This window comes from Calypte anna, chromosome 4 (assembly GCF_003957555.1).
Source record: "Calypte anna isolate BGI_N300 chromosome 4, bCalAnn1_v1.p, whole genome shotgun sequence".
Taxonomy (NCBI): Eukaryota; Metazoa; Chordata; class Aves; order Apodiformes; family Trochilidae; genus Calypte; species Calypte anna.
This window is the reverse complement of record NC_044247.1, coordinates 10,369,193-10,385,332: the sequence shown is the minus strand read 5'-3', so window position 1 is coordinate 10,385,332 and position 16,140 is coordinate 10,369,193. Positions and strand designations below refer to the sequence as shown.

Sequence of the window (16,140 nt, the reverse complement as noted above, 5' to 3'; positions counted from 1 at the left end):
ACATTTAAAATTGTTTGAAGCTGATGGTTCCTGTTTATGTTTCCTTTGTTATCAATCAGGAGAAGATCTTTATACACTTCTGGAATATATAGCTTTCTGAAATGAGCTGAAGGAAAAGGTGAAGAAGAAAATGTGATAAAAAAGCAGGAAACAAAAGATTGGGAGAAATACTCAAATACTCATTTTAGGTTTACATCCTAGTGAGCCTGAGCTCTTGTGCTGCATGGCCATCACAGTATGATAAAGAGCTTAGAGCATAAAAAAGAAAAATGGAAAAATGCTGAATAAAATGAAACACAGAATGGGCACAGTGGACCTAAAAAGAGAGGGCGGGGGGGATAGAAATAAAATAATAACAAAAATTTATTTGGTGCTACTTTGATGTACAGTAAACCAAAATAACACTAGCACACTGTGAAAAATGAACTCTGTGGAGTGTTGCTGGAAGTTGTCTTCATTTAAAGGCAGAATTTGTCTTGCACGGATGGAGGGCTTTGCCACTGGAAGTTGATAGAGTGAAGTTAACTTAAATTTCTTTGTGAACTAGGAGTCGTTCTGCAGTGCTTTCCATTCAAACCTCTTTCATTGTTGCAGCTTAGTTATTTTATGCCACGTTTCACTATTTTTTGTCAAAACCTCTATTACTCAACAGGGCAAAATTTGTTTTGACCAAAGAGAAGCAGAAATACTTTTCCAAACAAGGGGAGGTTGCATTTTTATGAGCTGGCTTGAGGAAGAGATGATTCAAGTGGTTTTTTGGTCTGTAAATCTCTGTGTTATGATGGCAGCTGTGTAGGGTAATTTCATGCAGACACACTGATGTAAGGGATAAATGGGGTAATTGAGAACAACAGTCAAACGTAATAGGTCTGTAAACAGACTCATTAGCATGTTGGATTAAAAATTACAGTTGTAATTCAGAAGGTGGTCAAGGGATGGTGAGAGTTTTGGCAGGATGGCCTAATGGGGGTGGTTTAACCAGTCTGTATTTACAAGCACCAGTCCTGTAAAGATAACTGGTCAGGTTGGGCAGAGCTCAGTGTTAAATTATTGCATCCTCTTCAGAAGTGGCCTGCCCTAGTTCAGAAGGTGAGGTTTAAGGTTATGTTGCATTCAGGCGTTCAACTTTTTTATTTTTGGGCAGCACAACTTTTACTTTTCTGTGGTGCAGGTGTGTGGCATGGACTTGGGAGCAGTTGCTGCTCCGAGCCCTCTCCACTAGCCACCTGCAAGGTTATGGAAGCCCTGGGAGATGGAAAAGCTTCACAGCTGTATGGGTCATAGATGTGCAGCTAGAAGCAGCCTGGTCAGCCAGGCTGAGATGCCTGCTCTGCCCTGAGCTGGTTTGAAGCTGGAAGCAACGTGGCTGCATCCATCCAGCACAGGGGCTGAGCTGGGTGCACCCAGGGAGTGCGTCTGGGGTCCCTAAAGTCCTTGCACTGGTAGTCCACAACCCCTGGGAACCAGAGTTTGTGAGCTGAGTAATGCACTTAGGTGCAGTTTTTAAGACTTCACACGAGTTGCACATGCAGAATTTCTTGAGCTCCATTTTGCAGGCAGGAGTATTAAGAAGAAAATATAATTAGTAAAGTAGTGGTACAATCAGGCTAGAAATATGGAGTGCTTTTATCTCTGAGGTCCCTTCTAGCCCTAGCCCATGCTATGAGTCTATGATTTCAGGTCTTATGGTTAAAAATTAAAAGATTTTAAAAAATACTCTTGCTTTCTAGTCAGTCATTCATGTAACTTTGTGCTAACCAGAGGAGCTCTTTAGCTGTTTATTGTTCATTTGCAGCCTCTACAATTCTTTTACGTGTCACCAACTTACTTTCCTTTTTTCCTAAGCACAAGTTTCTAATATATTTTCCTGTATCCCTGATGGTTGATGCAGTTTCTACAAATCAATAACACATGTAGAGAACAAGTATTTCAAAAAGAAAAAAATGCATTTTCATGTATGCTCTTCTCTCCTCAGCTCACGACCAGGAAGGCCCCCAAAGCGCTCCCTGGGAGTCGCCATACAAGAAAATGCACGGCTCCTGCCCCATGGAGTTCCAGGCCTCTTATCACCAGGACTTATCTCTCCAACAGGTAATAAAATCCATCAGATGATCGGCCTCATCTCTTCATACTGCACAGCAGTTAAAATAAACTAATATTGATCTAACTGCCTTGCCCTTCAGGGCTTTTTCAGGCTTTACCAGAGGTTACATTATTGGATTTTTTGAGCGTTCATGAAAACTCTGGTTTGTTGCTGCAGAGACTGAAATTTAATGGATTTGTAATTTAGTTCTTTATTAATTGTAATTTCCTTACAGGAAATTCCATTAAATGTGTTATTTTAGTAAAAGAAAAAAACCTGAGAAAATGAACTATTGTCTTTCAGAGCCCTGTAGCATGCATTTCTTCCTTTCAGATCCATGTGTGTTTTAGTTCTCATGGGATATGAACAGCGTGGCTAATGCCTTTTGTATTGTAACATCATTAATGTATGCTGGGAGAGAGAGAGAAATGCTTGTATGAATTAGAGAAGAAACACTTGAAAAGCAGATAAATCCACATTGCTACAATGGATTGTATTTTAATAATCTGTATGCAGTGTCATAATCTGAAAAATAGAATGAAAATAGATGAAGTTATAAACGAGCCCTAAACATAATGTAATGCATAGTATTTTAGTTCACTTCATTAATTTATTAATGGAGTTTAAATTAAATCTTGTGCTATCCTGATGAGTCTTCTAATTTTTTTATAAATTGCTGTGTGCTAAAGGAAAGTTTATTTTGGTAATTAAGCTATATTAACAAACTATATTAATAAAAGGAACAGTTTATGTATTCAACAGGTTTAGCAGCTTTAAGATTACTGTCAAAGCCCAGTCTAGATATCTTGTATCTCCATAATAAACCTAGTGAAGTGCTTAGCAGAGTATCAAGTCACAGAACAACATATGAGAAAACCAAAGTTCAAAGAAAGAAAATCTTGGTAGTGTGGTGACTTCAGCCTTGATCTTGCAGATCCCTCTGCTTGCAGAACCTCCTGCCCTGCAGCTGGGGACTCCAGGAGTCTCAGTGTTCAGGGGAGGCACAACCCCAAGATCTTGAATTTCTCCTACAACTCCATGTATCACAAGGACTTCACACTGAACTCTGCCACTCTGGAAGTGGGAATGAAGATTCTTCAACAATAGGCATAGGAACCTTAACTAAGTAGTTGTAGTTAATGAAGTCTGTAGTAGTTATCAAAGTATGGAAGCATTTTGCTAGAGCCAGGCATCATGGTTGAGCTTGAGCAACTTCATCTGCCTCGCCTGTATGTGGCAGGGATCAAGAGCTGTGTTATGAGCAGTTTATAAAGGAGGATTTTTTGTGGTAGCTGTATTATGTTCTCATCTCAGGAATTTCATGGATTTGGTTATCACCAGTAGACAGAGATACCAGAGCCACCTTGCACTGATAATATTGTGTCAGAAATCCAGACTGCCCCACGTTACTCTTCTCCCTCGTGTGTGTTTGCAAAGGGGACATCAAATTATGCAGACTGCCATACTGCTTCCAACTGAGAAATATTTCAGGATGCAGTGTGCTGAGTATGCACAGGAAATCTGTATCAAGGACACAGTCTGTGTCTCTCGGATATTTTCAGCAACACAGAGTTGGGGTGGCAATTTCTACAGCTGAATTTCTAGACTGTTGTCAAGTTGTTTGGAGTCTGAAGTGATGACTGGGATCCATCCCACTCAGTTTAACACACAGAGGTTCCCATGAGCAGGTTGGCCCTGGGGGGCTGTCTTTCAGCCACAGCCCCACGTTGCCACCTTCCTGACCTCTGAAAACCTCTGCATGAATGGAGTGCCAAAACCCACAGAGAGTGTGAGTGCCTCCAGGAGCTGAGGGGGAGTTTGGGGAGCAGCTGGTAGGCAGGAGAAAATGCACATTCCCAGAGCACTGCAGCATCACTGTGGAGCCTGGAGGAGAGAGGTCCCTGCAGATGAAGCAGCCCAGCCACCAACCTGCTGCAGGGCAGCTCCATGCTGATGGCTTCTTGAGTCCTGGCCCTCAGGAATCAGAGCTCCTTAAGGTTTTTTTCTTTTGTTCCTAAAGAAGAAACAGTGGAAAATTGCCGAGTAAGGAAAAGAGCCTCTTGTAAACTCAATGAGGATTTGAGTTGTTGTAAACTTGATGGAGCACCTGGGAGATGAAGCCTCCCTTGGCTCTGTCTGTACCTATTTACACTTCATTACTGGCTGCTTTGCTATGCTTGCCTTCAACACTTTTGCAATTGGTTTCTTTTTAGCTTTCCTTTTTAGCTGAAATAGGAACAAAATGCATTTTAAAACTTCTCACACAATAGGATTTTTTCTTCCAGACTTCTGAGTGGGGCATAATAGACTGGGACAAAACTGGTGAGAATATTAACCTGTTGCCTACTGGCTAAGCTATAATTTGATTATATATGATCTCTCTTGAAAATAATTTGCCCTGGTTCTGACAGTTCTGGCCCACAGATTTTATACCTGAAAGTGAATCTTTTTGCTGTCCCTGGGTGTCCCCTGCTCAGTGCCCTGGTGGAGGCTTTCTGCTCCATTTGGGATGGCTGTGGGAGGGGAACAGAACCTGGGCTGGGGCAGAGACTGAGAAGAGTTTGCAGCTTCATAGGCCTGAATCCATCCCTTCCAGGAGAGCTGATGCTGATGCAGAGGCAAAAATTGCTCTCTACATCTTGGTAACTTCTTTGGCTATCTGCTTTCTCTAACTAGCATTTCTTTTGGATGTTTTCTTCTCCATTTCTTAGTAATTCCTGTGTCTGATCTTGCCCATGCTTCTTACAGCACAGGTATCCCAGTGGTTATGTTAATCTGCCAACATTGCTCTAAAACCAAATAATTACACTTCTTATATGCTGCCTCATTTTCTAACATGTCTGACTTAGCACCTGAGTTGTTTTCTGCTTCAGACAAGCTCATTTTAGTAAGGCTCCACATCAGCAAATGCAGCATGGTTCATCCATCTATTGCATTTTTTTTGGTTTTACCTCCTTTTCAGCCTTCTGCCAAATGAAAATGTAGGGCTTGGCACCCAGGCTTTGCTGTTGGTTAGATGGATAAGTCTCAAGAAGTTATTTTTGTGGGTGCAGAGCTCACAGCTCTGTCTGTAGAGGGTATTCCAGAGTGATGATTAGTAACTTCCTGCAGACTCCAGTGAGCCATCTGTGTTTCCACTCCTTGAAATGTGCTGTTATTTTCATCACCCATTTGGTTTGTGTCAGCTGGGTTTACATGGTCATTTTCACATAATAAACAGGTAGTTAAATTTGGCATGCTGCATTTCCCAGTGCAGAGTTTAATTTTTTTTCCCCCTCTTGGCAAAACGGACTACAAATACTCTTTCACATAAGTAATTTGTGAAGGAGCTGTAAGTGAAGCCTTGACCTCTTTAAATAGTTTTGTAGGTGCCTTCCACCTTTGGGGAATGGGAACATTGGAGTTAGGGTGAGATTAGAAGAGCAGGGTGGTGAAAACCTTTTCTGAGGATGAGGAGGTGATGTGTGTAGGGTGCACACCCCCACTATAGCTGTCCCCAGACCTCATCCTTCAAGAGCTGATACTGAAGTAGTGTCCATTTTACATGAACTTAGGAGAAAGTGGTTTTCTTCTTGTGTTCAAGTAGGAAATGTGGAAATCAGCCTGGTGCCCTTGCCTGCTGTGAGGGCAGAGGGAAAATCCTGTGTGTCACAGGAGGGTGGTCATCAAAGGCTCAGTTCTTCAAACAATGCAGTGTGATGGAGTGGCATTAACAAAAAAAGGCTGTATCTCCTCTTAATGTACAAGGCTTTGTTATCAGTCTCTCCTAACAAGACAGTCAGGACTTATTTATGGAAAAGATTTTTGAGGAAGTTGTAGGATTTGAAGGAGCCTTTTGCTGTGTGGAGAGAAGCTGAAATCTGTTGTGTGACTTAAGGCAGCAGTTCAGAAAACTGAACTGAATGAAGCTGAAAGAGTAGTTTGGCCTTTTCATAGCTCTCTGTGCCAACTTAAGTCCCCCAAAGAGGTTGGAAAACCACTATCTACGTTTTCATTGCAATTTTTCTCTGTTCAGTGGCTACTACTATTCCAGTAAAACCTTTATGCTGGTTTCCAGCTTGTTTCCACAGTACTGGAGAAGAATCATCCTGCCACTAAACTTTGTGGTACAGCGCACAAACCTTTTTTCTGGGGCAGTTTCAAGTGGTAGGATAGGCATTTCCCTGACCACACATGCTGGGAATCTTGGAGCTGCAGCTGCTGGTGTGCTGGGAGGACTGGTGAGGCTGAGTGCCAGGAGATGAACTCAAGCCTGTTGGAAATGTTCTGTTGCCATTTTATATTGCTGAGATTTGCTCTCTGGAGCTGTGGGCATCCTGGTAGGATGGCTGAGGCCCTCCCTGTTGTTAATTCCCCTGATTAAACCTGCTGCCAGCATCTATTATCAGGTCTCTGCTCTTCCCTTACATTGGCCTGACCAGGCGACATAAGCAATCCACCTGTATTCCACCACTTTTTTTATTTAATGGAAAGCCAATTAAAATAGTGCTGTCTCATTAGCTGTTTGTCTCAGGTTTTTAAGAATGCAGCAATGAATATATTGAGTTGTTTGTACAGATACAAATACTTTTTCCGTGTAGTTTTGTCTTATAAATAGGTAAGAGAAGTTTTTGTGAACTGAGTAGTTTAAAGTAATTAATATTTTAGTGAAATTAATATTTTAATAGATACACCAAGTGACATCGTTGTGGGACTCAAATAAATAAACAGAGTGGCTCACAGGGGGATGATAACTCTGTGTTACTTAATCCAGCAGTGATCTCAGCAGCCACTTCATCTTTTTACAGAGAAGAGAGGACAGAAGAGTATTTGCTGCAGTCTGTAGCCACTTCAGTGGAGTTTATCTGTGTTAGAGGAACAGATGAGACCAGAGGCTCTCAAGGTTTTTGGTACCCAGCTGCTGGTTCTGCAGGTGGGCCCAGGGGCATCCAGCACAGCCCCACTGATGGACCTGCTGTGGGAACTCTGTGGGGCATCCACCCTTCAGATCCCCACCCCATTTCCATCCCAGACTGGTGTTATTCCAGTTCCTCCCTGGCTGAAGAATTGGAAGATGTGCTCAGGGTGAGAAGAGCAGAGGCTCAGGACCAGCAAGGATGGTGCAGTGGGGCTGGAAGCACTGAGTCTGCTCCATGTGCAGCACTGGGGCAGGGGCTGGCATTGCCAAAAGGAGGCTCCCAAGGTTTGTCCCTGTGGTGGGAAGCCTGCTTCCAAGAAAGTATTTGGTATTTGAAGAATAAGCATTCACTCAGGGTCACTTTCCAGAACATCCATTGACTGATTTCACCTCCCAGGTTGGTTGCTGTAGGGGCTGCTGTGGCTGGCAGGAATCCTGGAGTCTCTGAGAGCAGGGAGCAGGTGACTGTAGCATTAAGGGAACTTTCTCAGCAGACTCAACAATTTTGCATGTTTACATCCTATTTCTGTGGCTCATTTCACTGTTTATGATTATCCTTTTTTTTTTTTTTTCTGTTGTCATAGGTGTCATTTTAAAGTTCCATTTTTAATGAGAAACATATGCATGACTTTGTCACTGTTGGCATTACCTGGCTTGGTAGAAATTATTATTTTTAATCAAAGGCAAACATACTGATTAAGAATGCCACAACACTCCTCTGCCTATGGGGAACGTTAACAGTTTATAAATTGTTCTTGGTGACAATTCAGTAGTGAATTACTTTGATATATATGGCTAATAAATTAATATGATTAAGTTAATGAGTAGTATAAGTGTTGCCAAACTCCACTCGTTGGGCTTTTAGTGCTGCTTCACATTTGCAGCTCTGGCTTCCCCCTGTGGTGAGAGGATCAGTGCTACCTACACACTGTCACTGTGATAAATGGCATATCCCACAGTGCCCTGCACTCCATCTGCTGTGTCCCCAAAATGAGAAATATTTTATACAAATCACACACTCAGAAGCTCAAAGGACTGCAGAAAGATCTATTTTTTCAGACAATAATAAAAATGCATACATCTCTTTAGCAACTCTTCATTTTTACTGTCATAATGAATGCATATAGCTTTGGGAAATGAAAGCTTGGGTGAGGAACATAGGGAAGTGATCCACTACACAGTAAAGCTGACAAATAAGTTACATGCTCACTCTTTTATGTTACAAAATGTTCTTAGATAAAACATGATGTTAGAACATCTATTTAACTGGATTTTTAAATTAAAGACCATGTGTGGCACATGATTGAGTACGGCCCCATCTCATGCCAGCAAATTTCTGTGCTGAAGGGAACATGAATCTGAGTGAATGAAGAATGCAGGATCATACCATTACTCTTTAAAACACAGCCATTCAGTAGAGTTCTGATAATCTGAAAACTCTACTTGGTGACTACAAGTCACTCAGTTCCTTTCTTTCCTTTCCTCTTCTACTATTATCTTTCTTTAGGTACCCGTTTTTAGTGTCTGCTTTATTTGGGGTGGGGCTTTATATTTTCTGACAAATAATAGTTAAAACTGTTGAGAAGTTACTGAATGGTTAACCTTGTTGTAAATTTAATTTATACACAGCCTCAGCTACTAACTACTGTCTGAGAAGTGTGAAACTCAGTAATGTACTTCTTGTAAAGCATTTGAACAGAATTTTTAAAAAATTTGATCTGAGTTCCTGCATCTTGAGGTGACAAAGTTCAGCCAAAGTGGTCACACTGAGAGGATGAAGACTGTATTTCTGTATTTGTCTTGACAGTCAGTGCAGGTCTGCACTGAATTTATTTTGATTTGCAGATGGAAAGGAACCATTTGAAAAACTTGACCAAAGTATCTCAGAGTTAGCAATAGCTGTAAGTTTCCTTGTGTCTTTTTTATAATCTGACATTTTTTACTACCAGTTTTGCTGTTAGCTTCATGTCTGATGACACTGGGAATGATCATGATCCCTGACTGCTTCTCTCTGTCTCATCTTTAACTGACTTAGAAACTCTTTCAGCTCTTAAGTCATCAATTTCTTAGAGTCAAAAATAGGATGTATGAAAGCCTTAACCTTCAGCATCCTCTGTTTTCTGGAGGACTGTTTAGGCAATTACAGCACTGCTGTAATTCCATTGCTTTTGTTAGGCTTTATCTTGTTTTACAAAAAACGTGATGAAGTTGAACAAATAGTTAAAGTCAGGAGCAGTGATTACCCATTCAGTACCTCTGGCCTGGGTCACAGCAAAAGTATTTAAATACCTGAAGAGGTTTTCTGTGAGAATCCCAGCCTGTTGTACAGTCTTGCATTTTGATATAGAAAGCTGTTTTTTGGATTCACTGAAATGGCATTGCCACGGAAGAAGTTTTACATTGCTGCTGATGGAGAATGGCTTATTGATTTGCCTGGTTACAGGGCTCATCAAATGCTCTGCAGGGTGAGAATCCTCAGGTAGGTAAATCAAGCATCTTCAGATTTGGGACTGTTACCTGGGGTGACATAAGACCTGTTCATGATTCCCCATTTTAAAAGAAGCATATCTTATGCTCACAATAGAAGTTGGATTATGACAGACAGCATCAGAGACAAGGAGCACAGATCCTCACTGATACTCTTACTCTGCTTTAGATTGATCTGGCAGTGTTTCAGAGGACCTGTTTAAGGTAGCTGGACACACTTAAATTTTTATTCCTGTGTCTTTGAGAGGTAAATGTCTGTAATTGTTAAAATTGATACAGTTGTAACTGGCTGGATAAGGCATCCCTGGTTGGCAGAGAAATGTTGATCTGTCACATTTGCAGCACTAAAATCTACTACTTTGGCATAAATAATTTCTTAAAATGCAGACTTAAGCTCTGTATTAGATTTGAGTTGAGGTTTCCCAGAGAAAAGCTTTGTAAGGCTGTATTTTGGCAAAATTCTTGGTATAACAGGATTGCCACAATTTTTTTCCAAAAAAACAGGAAATAAATAAATCTCACTGAAATAAAAAGTAAGCATTTACTATACTTAAATCCAGGTATTTCCCTAGTTAGAATTCTGGTCAGGTATTAAGTACTTCTAATGTAAATGAACAGCTGTTGTGCTTTGCTTCTTGTCATACAGACCTGTGGAGCCCTAAGTAAATAAAATACTTAAGTGTGTTTTAGGCACACAGTTTAGGCACACAGATAATCCTGTTGATTTGGACTGGATTACTCATTTGGTTAAACATAAATGCGTTTTGCTACCTACCATAGTGTTTTGGGGCGCATGTTCTGAAAGGATTCTTTTGCAAGACTGCATTCAGTAATTGCCTCTCTCAAAGCATCACTGCCTTTTGAGCGTCCTCCTGGTCTCCATTCTTCTACCACTTTGTGGGGAGAAGTGTTTGGGGCAAGAAGCAATGTGAGTTTTGAAAAGCTGAAAGGAATTTTAACAAAATGGATGCTGAGCATGAAGGCACCTGGAAGATGTTGGTCATTTACTCTTTTTTTTTGGCTACATTGAGCAGCTCAGAGTGATGGGGCTGGCTTGCATTTGGAGTCCATGGAGTCCAGTGTCCTTTCTGGAGAAGCTGCTTGTAGAGCTGGTGTCCCAAGGAGGGGACCTTTGCCACGTTGAAGTACAGCAGCTGCAGTTGATGTTTCCTCCTGTGGAAGAAGAATGGGCTCTCCTTTCAGCCCTTCCCAAGTAATCAAACATGATGCCAAGTGCCAGCAGCAAATTAGGATTCATGATGAAAAGGAAACATCTCTTACTGAGCATTTGAGGAAGCCCACATCTTTGTTTTGAAGCTGGCATAACTAAAATAAATTTCATTGTTTAATTGTTCTCAGTAAGTGACTGGGCCCGTATTGAGAACTGCCTGGGAATGTATTTCTATTGTATGGACCATTTTATCACAGTCAGCATTAATTGGTGTAGAGACTAACAAGCTGACTTAATGAGTATTGTATTATACACCATTCTTTTGCTGAAGAGAGAGACTTTTTTTTTGCAGAAGCATGCTGATAGCAACTGGCATTGCTGCTACCAGGCTGCACCTGTTTTAAAGATAAATGTAGGACCAGAGTTCTGAAGGATCCAGTCTAGAAACTGAATTCACCCTGAAAGTCCTTTACAAAGAAAAATCATTCCAAGAGCTACCAACCCCCTGTGACTTGAATATGGAAAGCTTTACTTCAGAAAGAGAAGCTTTTTATGTAAGATATGCCTGAATGTAAATGACAGATATTTTATTAGGAAAGGAAAGCCTTTATTAAAATATAATGATCTACATTGTTTTTATGTAATCTAATGAATTACAGTAAAAGCCTGAGAAATGAGCTGGAAAAGGTAGAGTACTCTCCCATGAAAGCAAGCTATGATAACCTTTTTCTAAATCTTTAACATGTTGAAAGGGTATTTCTACACAGATTTATTAAATTAAGCAAGGTCACCTTTTCGTTTTATTAACAGATTTAGTTTGCCAGATCATGGACTCTGATTCTGAAAAATGTGGATGAATCAGGCAGTAACATATGTCCACTAGAAAATTGGTTATAAAATGTTAAATCATTTTTGATACACACTATAGCTTTGTTTTTACCATTGTACAATTGCAAAAATTAAAATGCTTAATTACTGTTCTTCCCATTTACATATTGATTGGATGTGCTTTAATAATAATGATATTTCTAAGTGGATTATCTCTCTTGACTGGGGCAGTCTTAATCTAATATTTGCATAAAGGGGAGAAAATATCCTTTTCAATAACAATACAGAATTCTGTTCTTCTGACATGGGGTATACAGGTATTAGTTTGAAAGGCTAGCTGAAAATAATGACCAGTGAAACTAGTTGGGTGCCTAAAGATGAGCACATATATTCTATTTATCAGTCTGAGCCTGGTTCAGCAAAGTAGGAATAAAACTGACATCCTGTCATGCAAGTAGTTCACATGTTCCCAAATTTCTGTTACGTGTTTTACAGTCTTTTTTTAACATTTTATTTAAAGCAGGTTACATAAATTTAACACCAAATCTTGCTGTAATGGTTTTGAAAGAATTTCACAGTCATTTCTAATTACGACAAAAAATGTCATTACTATTTTTGGTCTCTTGAAATTATTTCTTTCCCCTGTATTTGCATCTATCATCTCTTTTGTCTAAGTAAGGCAGAAGCTCTTTGCTGATATATGTAGCAGAGCTGAGAGAGCATCCCATCAGTAGCCCAAAACTTGATGTAAATAAAGCAGTTAAAGGAATGGATTACTTTTTATTTTCACCTTCCATATATTGTTTCAAATGAGAACACCCCAATGGAGAGATGGAGCTACAGCTCAGTGTCTTAGCAGCTCAGGAGTTCTGCACAAATCTGCAGAAATCACTGTTCTGGTTACTCCTGGCATGCAGGAGGGGTGAAGGAGGGGTGCAGCAGAGTGCAGTTGGCTTGGCCCTGGGAATTGCAGAGCAGGTGACTTGATTACACTGAAATCAGGCAGAAAATGTCCTCTTCTGGCCACTCGAGTGAATCAGGGAAATTATCGAGTGGCAAAACTAATTCTGTGCCTTGGGCCATCAGAGCTGCCACTTCCTATAAGTCAAGCCTTCACTTAGTGTGAAATTGTTTTTTATTTTATTCTCTTTCATTTATTATGCTTATTGCAGCTAATCCACTTACTGAATGTGAATTACCCAGTACACTAAAGCTGTTTCAGCCTTCTCATGCTTTGGTGGTGGAATTTAAGGGCTGTTCTCCTTTTAAGGCACTCAGTTCTGACCTGTACAGCTAAAATACTGTTTTAGCTTTTCAGATGAGGACTCAAATGAGGAGAAAAGTTGGATTATGATTTAAAATTAACTAAAAGTTCATATGGTTGAGCTTCTTTTTAAAAACAGGTACGACTCAGGTGGGTCGTGTTTTTAAGAACTAGAAATGTACTTCATTAAATATGAGTTACTTTGGAAGTGTTTGACAGAGAGAATTTTCCCTTGGAATCCAAACATATTTTTTTAAACCTTAAAATATGGCTTTAAATTCTGTCAGAAACAAAACTGAGATCTACCTAAAGCACTCCTACAGGTGATACCCCCTGGGCACTACTTGGGTGTGTAATTCTGTACAAATGGCAATCCTACATTTGACTGTGCCCTCTCATACACACCATTAACATTTTGCAACAAAAGAAGAGCAAAACATATGGAGTCTTTTATTTTAAGCAAAGAAGAAGCAAAAAGAATGATGAGGATAAAAAATAGAAAGCCTGTGGTGATGGGCAAGGGAAGTTAACAGTTGTAACAAGGGGAGATGCTACAGCTGAGTGCATCAGAATAGAAAACCAGAAGTAGCCAGAAGGCATCTCCCATAGGCACCTAAATATAGGTTTTCTATATGGGTAAGTACAAAAATATGTATATATATATATATACATATATATGTATCACATCATAAAACAAAGAGACATGATTCAGGACAAACCAGATAGATTGTTTTACCTCATATTATTCACACAGTGCTTTGAGCTGACATATCTATCTTGGGCAGATGAGGGGACTTGAAGGGTGGAAGGAAGTAAGCAGAGCCTCAAAAGGCAAAGCTGAAAGGATCATACTGTGATTAAGATGGATGCTTTGCTGACAGTGTTAGAGCAACAGCTGCTAAATCTAGGAGGCACTTGAAAGAGTCTCTCTATTTTGTTATATATGGAAGTCAATAGGTTATTTGGGCTAAAAACACCCTATTATTCAAATTCAAGTGACCCAGAAAGCCATGCCATCTTTCAGTGGCAATTCAGAGGGTTTTGCCATTTAGATAGTGCTTTTGGTATTTCCCAGTACAAAATTTTTCAGTGTATTCTTGTATGACATACGGATATATTGATATATTGATCTCAGGGCTTTTTTTTTTTCCTTGAGATGTATTAGATTAGTCTGCATAAGGCTTCAGAAGGGTATTTTGTGCTTTCACCTGGGTTAGACTGCTAAAAACTTGTCACCAGAATCTCTTTTGCAAAGCTGTTAAACATCAAGGAAATGTACTGGAAGTTGTTTTGGCCTTTCTGTATTGGAACTGCTTCATTAAAATTCTTAATTACAGGTAATGTTTCTTCACAGTAGTTCCTGAGTCCTATGTATTAGCTAAGCATGAGTCCTAATCCTGTTGAGAATTTGTGCTTCCACTGTAGGTTGTGCATAGGAAAACAACCCTGAGAGGAGGATTTTGCCCACTGATGTGGACACCTCCCAACTTTTCTGATGTGTCTCTCTTGATCTCCATCTTTCATGGCATCATATTACTCTGCCTTTTCTCTTTATTTTTTTGCCCTTGACTTTTATGTCTACACTACAATTTGGGTTGACCTTGAGGGTGCCCTCAATTAGCTGAGCCATTTCAGTATCGTGGCCCCACACCAAAATCCTCTCCAAAGTGCTTCTGATCAGAAAAGCAGAGCCATGCTACAGACTGGGGTGTGACCATTTTTCTTTTCCTTTCAAGTTAGTCTTTATTTCCAGGCAGTAAAGAGAAGGAGTGATACAGAAGTGATAGAAATCAGAAGTAATAAATCATAGGATTGCTTCTGGTAGGTTTCCTGTGCCCATGCCTGCTGTGTCTGTGCCACCTGCAAAAAGGGGAGGATTAGGAAAGGTTGGGATGAGAAAGATAAATCTTATCCCTGAAAGTTCAACAAACCTCTCGGGATCCAAAGGATGTCTGCCAGGGATCAAGATCAGGAATTTGATGAATAATGGACAGGGAGGATTTAGGCTGGCCTCATGTTTGACCCTGAATAGGAGAAGGGGGTTAGGGTTGCACTCTGGTTGGGGCTCTTTACTCTGCTGTTGATGACAGAAACTCCAAGACCTCCCTGGGCATGGGAAGCTGGTGTTGGCTGTCCCCATCTTCCACTGGAATTTGGTCTGTGGACAAAGTTCTGTACTGACAACAGCAAACCCTGCTGTTTCGTGGCTAGCTGGGGAGGGGGTTTGGCTTCTGAGTAGACAGAGAGGAGAACAGTTTGTGTTGCTATGGAAGGTGTGGTACCATCAAAGGATGACCTTGGAGATCCTTAGCTAAGTTGTTGGGTTTTTTTTTCTTTTTCTCTTACCAGTCATCAGTTATTTTTCTGGTTTTCAGATTCTGATCTATGCACCAACAGTGGTGAAAGTGTGTTTGTGTGACATCTCTCTAGAACTTCTGGGTTGATACAGTGAGAAATGAGATCAAAGCAGTTTACTAGATAGTAAAATATTGCTTAGTTTTAGGATGTATTACCTGCATATTTTTAAAGGCTATTATGATTAACCACAATGGTAACTGAGAACCTAGCTGGTCTTGGTAGTGAGCTGAGTTTCATTTTTTTCCCTGTTTTCCAGCTCAAGATGACCATATTGAGCTTTAGAAGAAAGGGTGAACTGTGACATCTAATGTTATCACTCACATGTCACACGTGTGTTTTTGCTAGATGACAGCCAGTAATAGAACTCCACTTCTTGTATCTTCTGCATCATCAAATTCTGTTTCTATACATCTCCTGTGAAGTAACAAATGGAAAGTTTGCAATGAATTTTGTGGGATGCCATTCAATTGTAATTGGAAGGGCTGTTCAGTATCGTGGTGAAACAGGTTTTCACACAGAACAGCTAAGGGGTTCTAAGCATCTCTTTTAAAATGTGCCCAAGAAACAGTAAATTGTTTTGGCCACATCTTTAATTTTTAAATTTATAATATTTTCAAGTTTTTGCATGCTTTTCTCCATATTATTTTATTAAAGAAGTTGCTTTTGTGTGTCTAAAAATCAGTTATCAAGATAGGAGTAATCTGAACATGTTAAGTTTTAACCTCTGCTTTTGCAGTAAGGTTCCTTCAACAAGAAGTTGAAGTGTAAAACATTGCAGTTTTTACATTAAATCCCATATTAAAATGGAACTTTTTCTGAAGTGAAAGATGTGTGCAGTAAGTGAAAGATCTATTGCAGTTTTGGTTAATGTTGGTTCAACTGTGCCTCTGAAGAGTCATGAGTACAATAGATAAGATCCAATAGGTTGATGTTGATATTGATATTGTCAGTCAAGACTTTTAACCATGTCAGTATTTACTACTGATAAAATAGTCTGTGTTTGCCTGTTTCTGCACAGTTACAAGAAGTGGCATGAGATCTGTGCTAATCCT

General features: G+C 40.0%; 1 protein-coding gene across 1 annotated transcript in view; it reads left to right on the top strand.

The window, feature by feature from the left end:
- Positions 1 to 16,140, top strand: part of DACH2 (dachshund family transcription factor 2) — a 260,460-nt gene that overhangs the window by 120,498 nt on the left and 123,822 nt on the right. Inside the window, exon 3 of the mRNA XM_030449038.1 lies at positions 1,976 to 2,091. Coding sequence (XP_030304898.1) covers positions 1,976 to 2,091 — 116 coding nt within the window. The remainder of the gene's footprint in view (positions 1 to 1,975; positions 2,092 to 16,140) is intronic.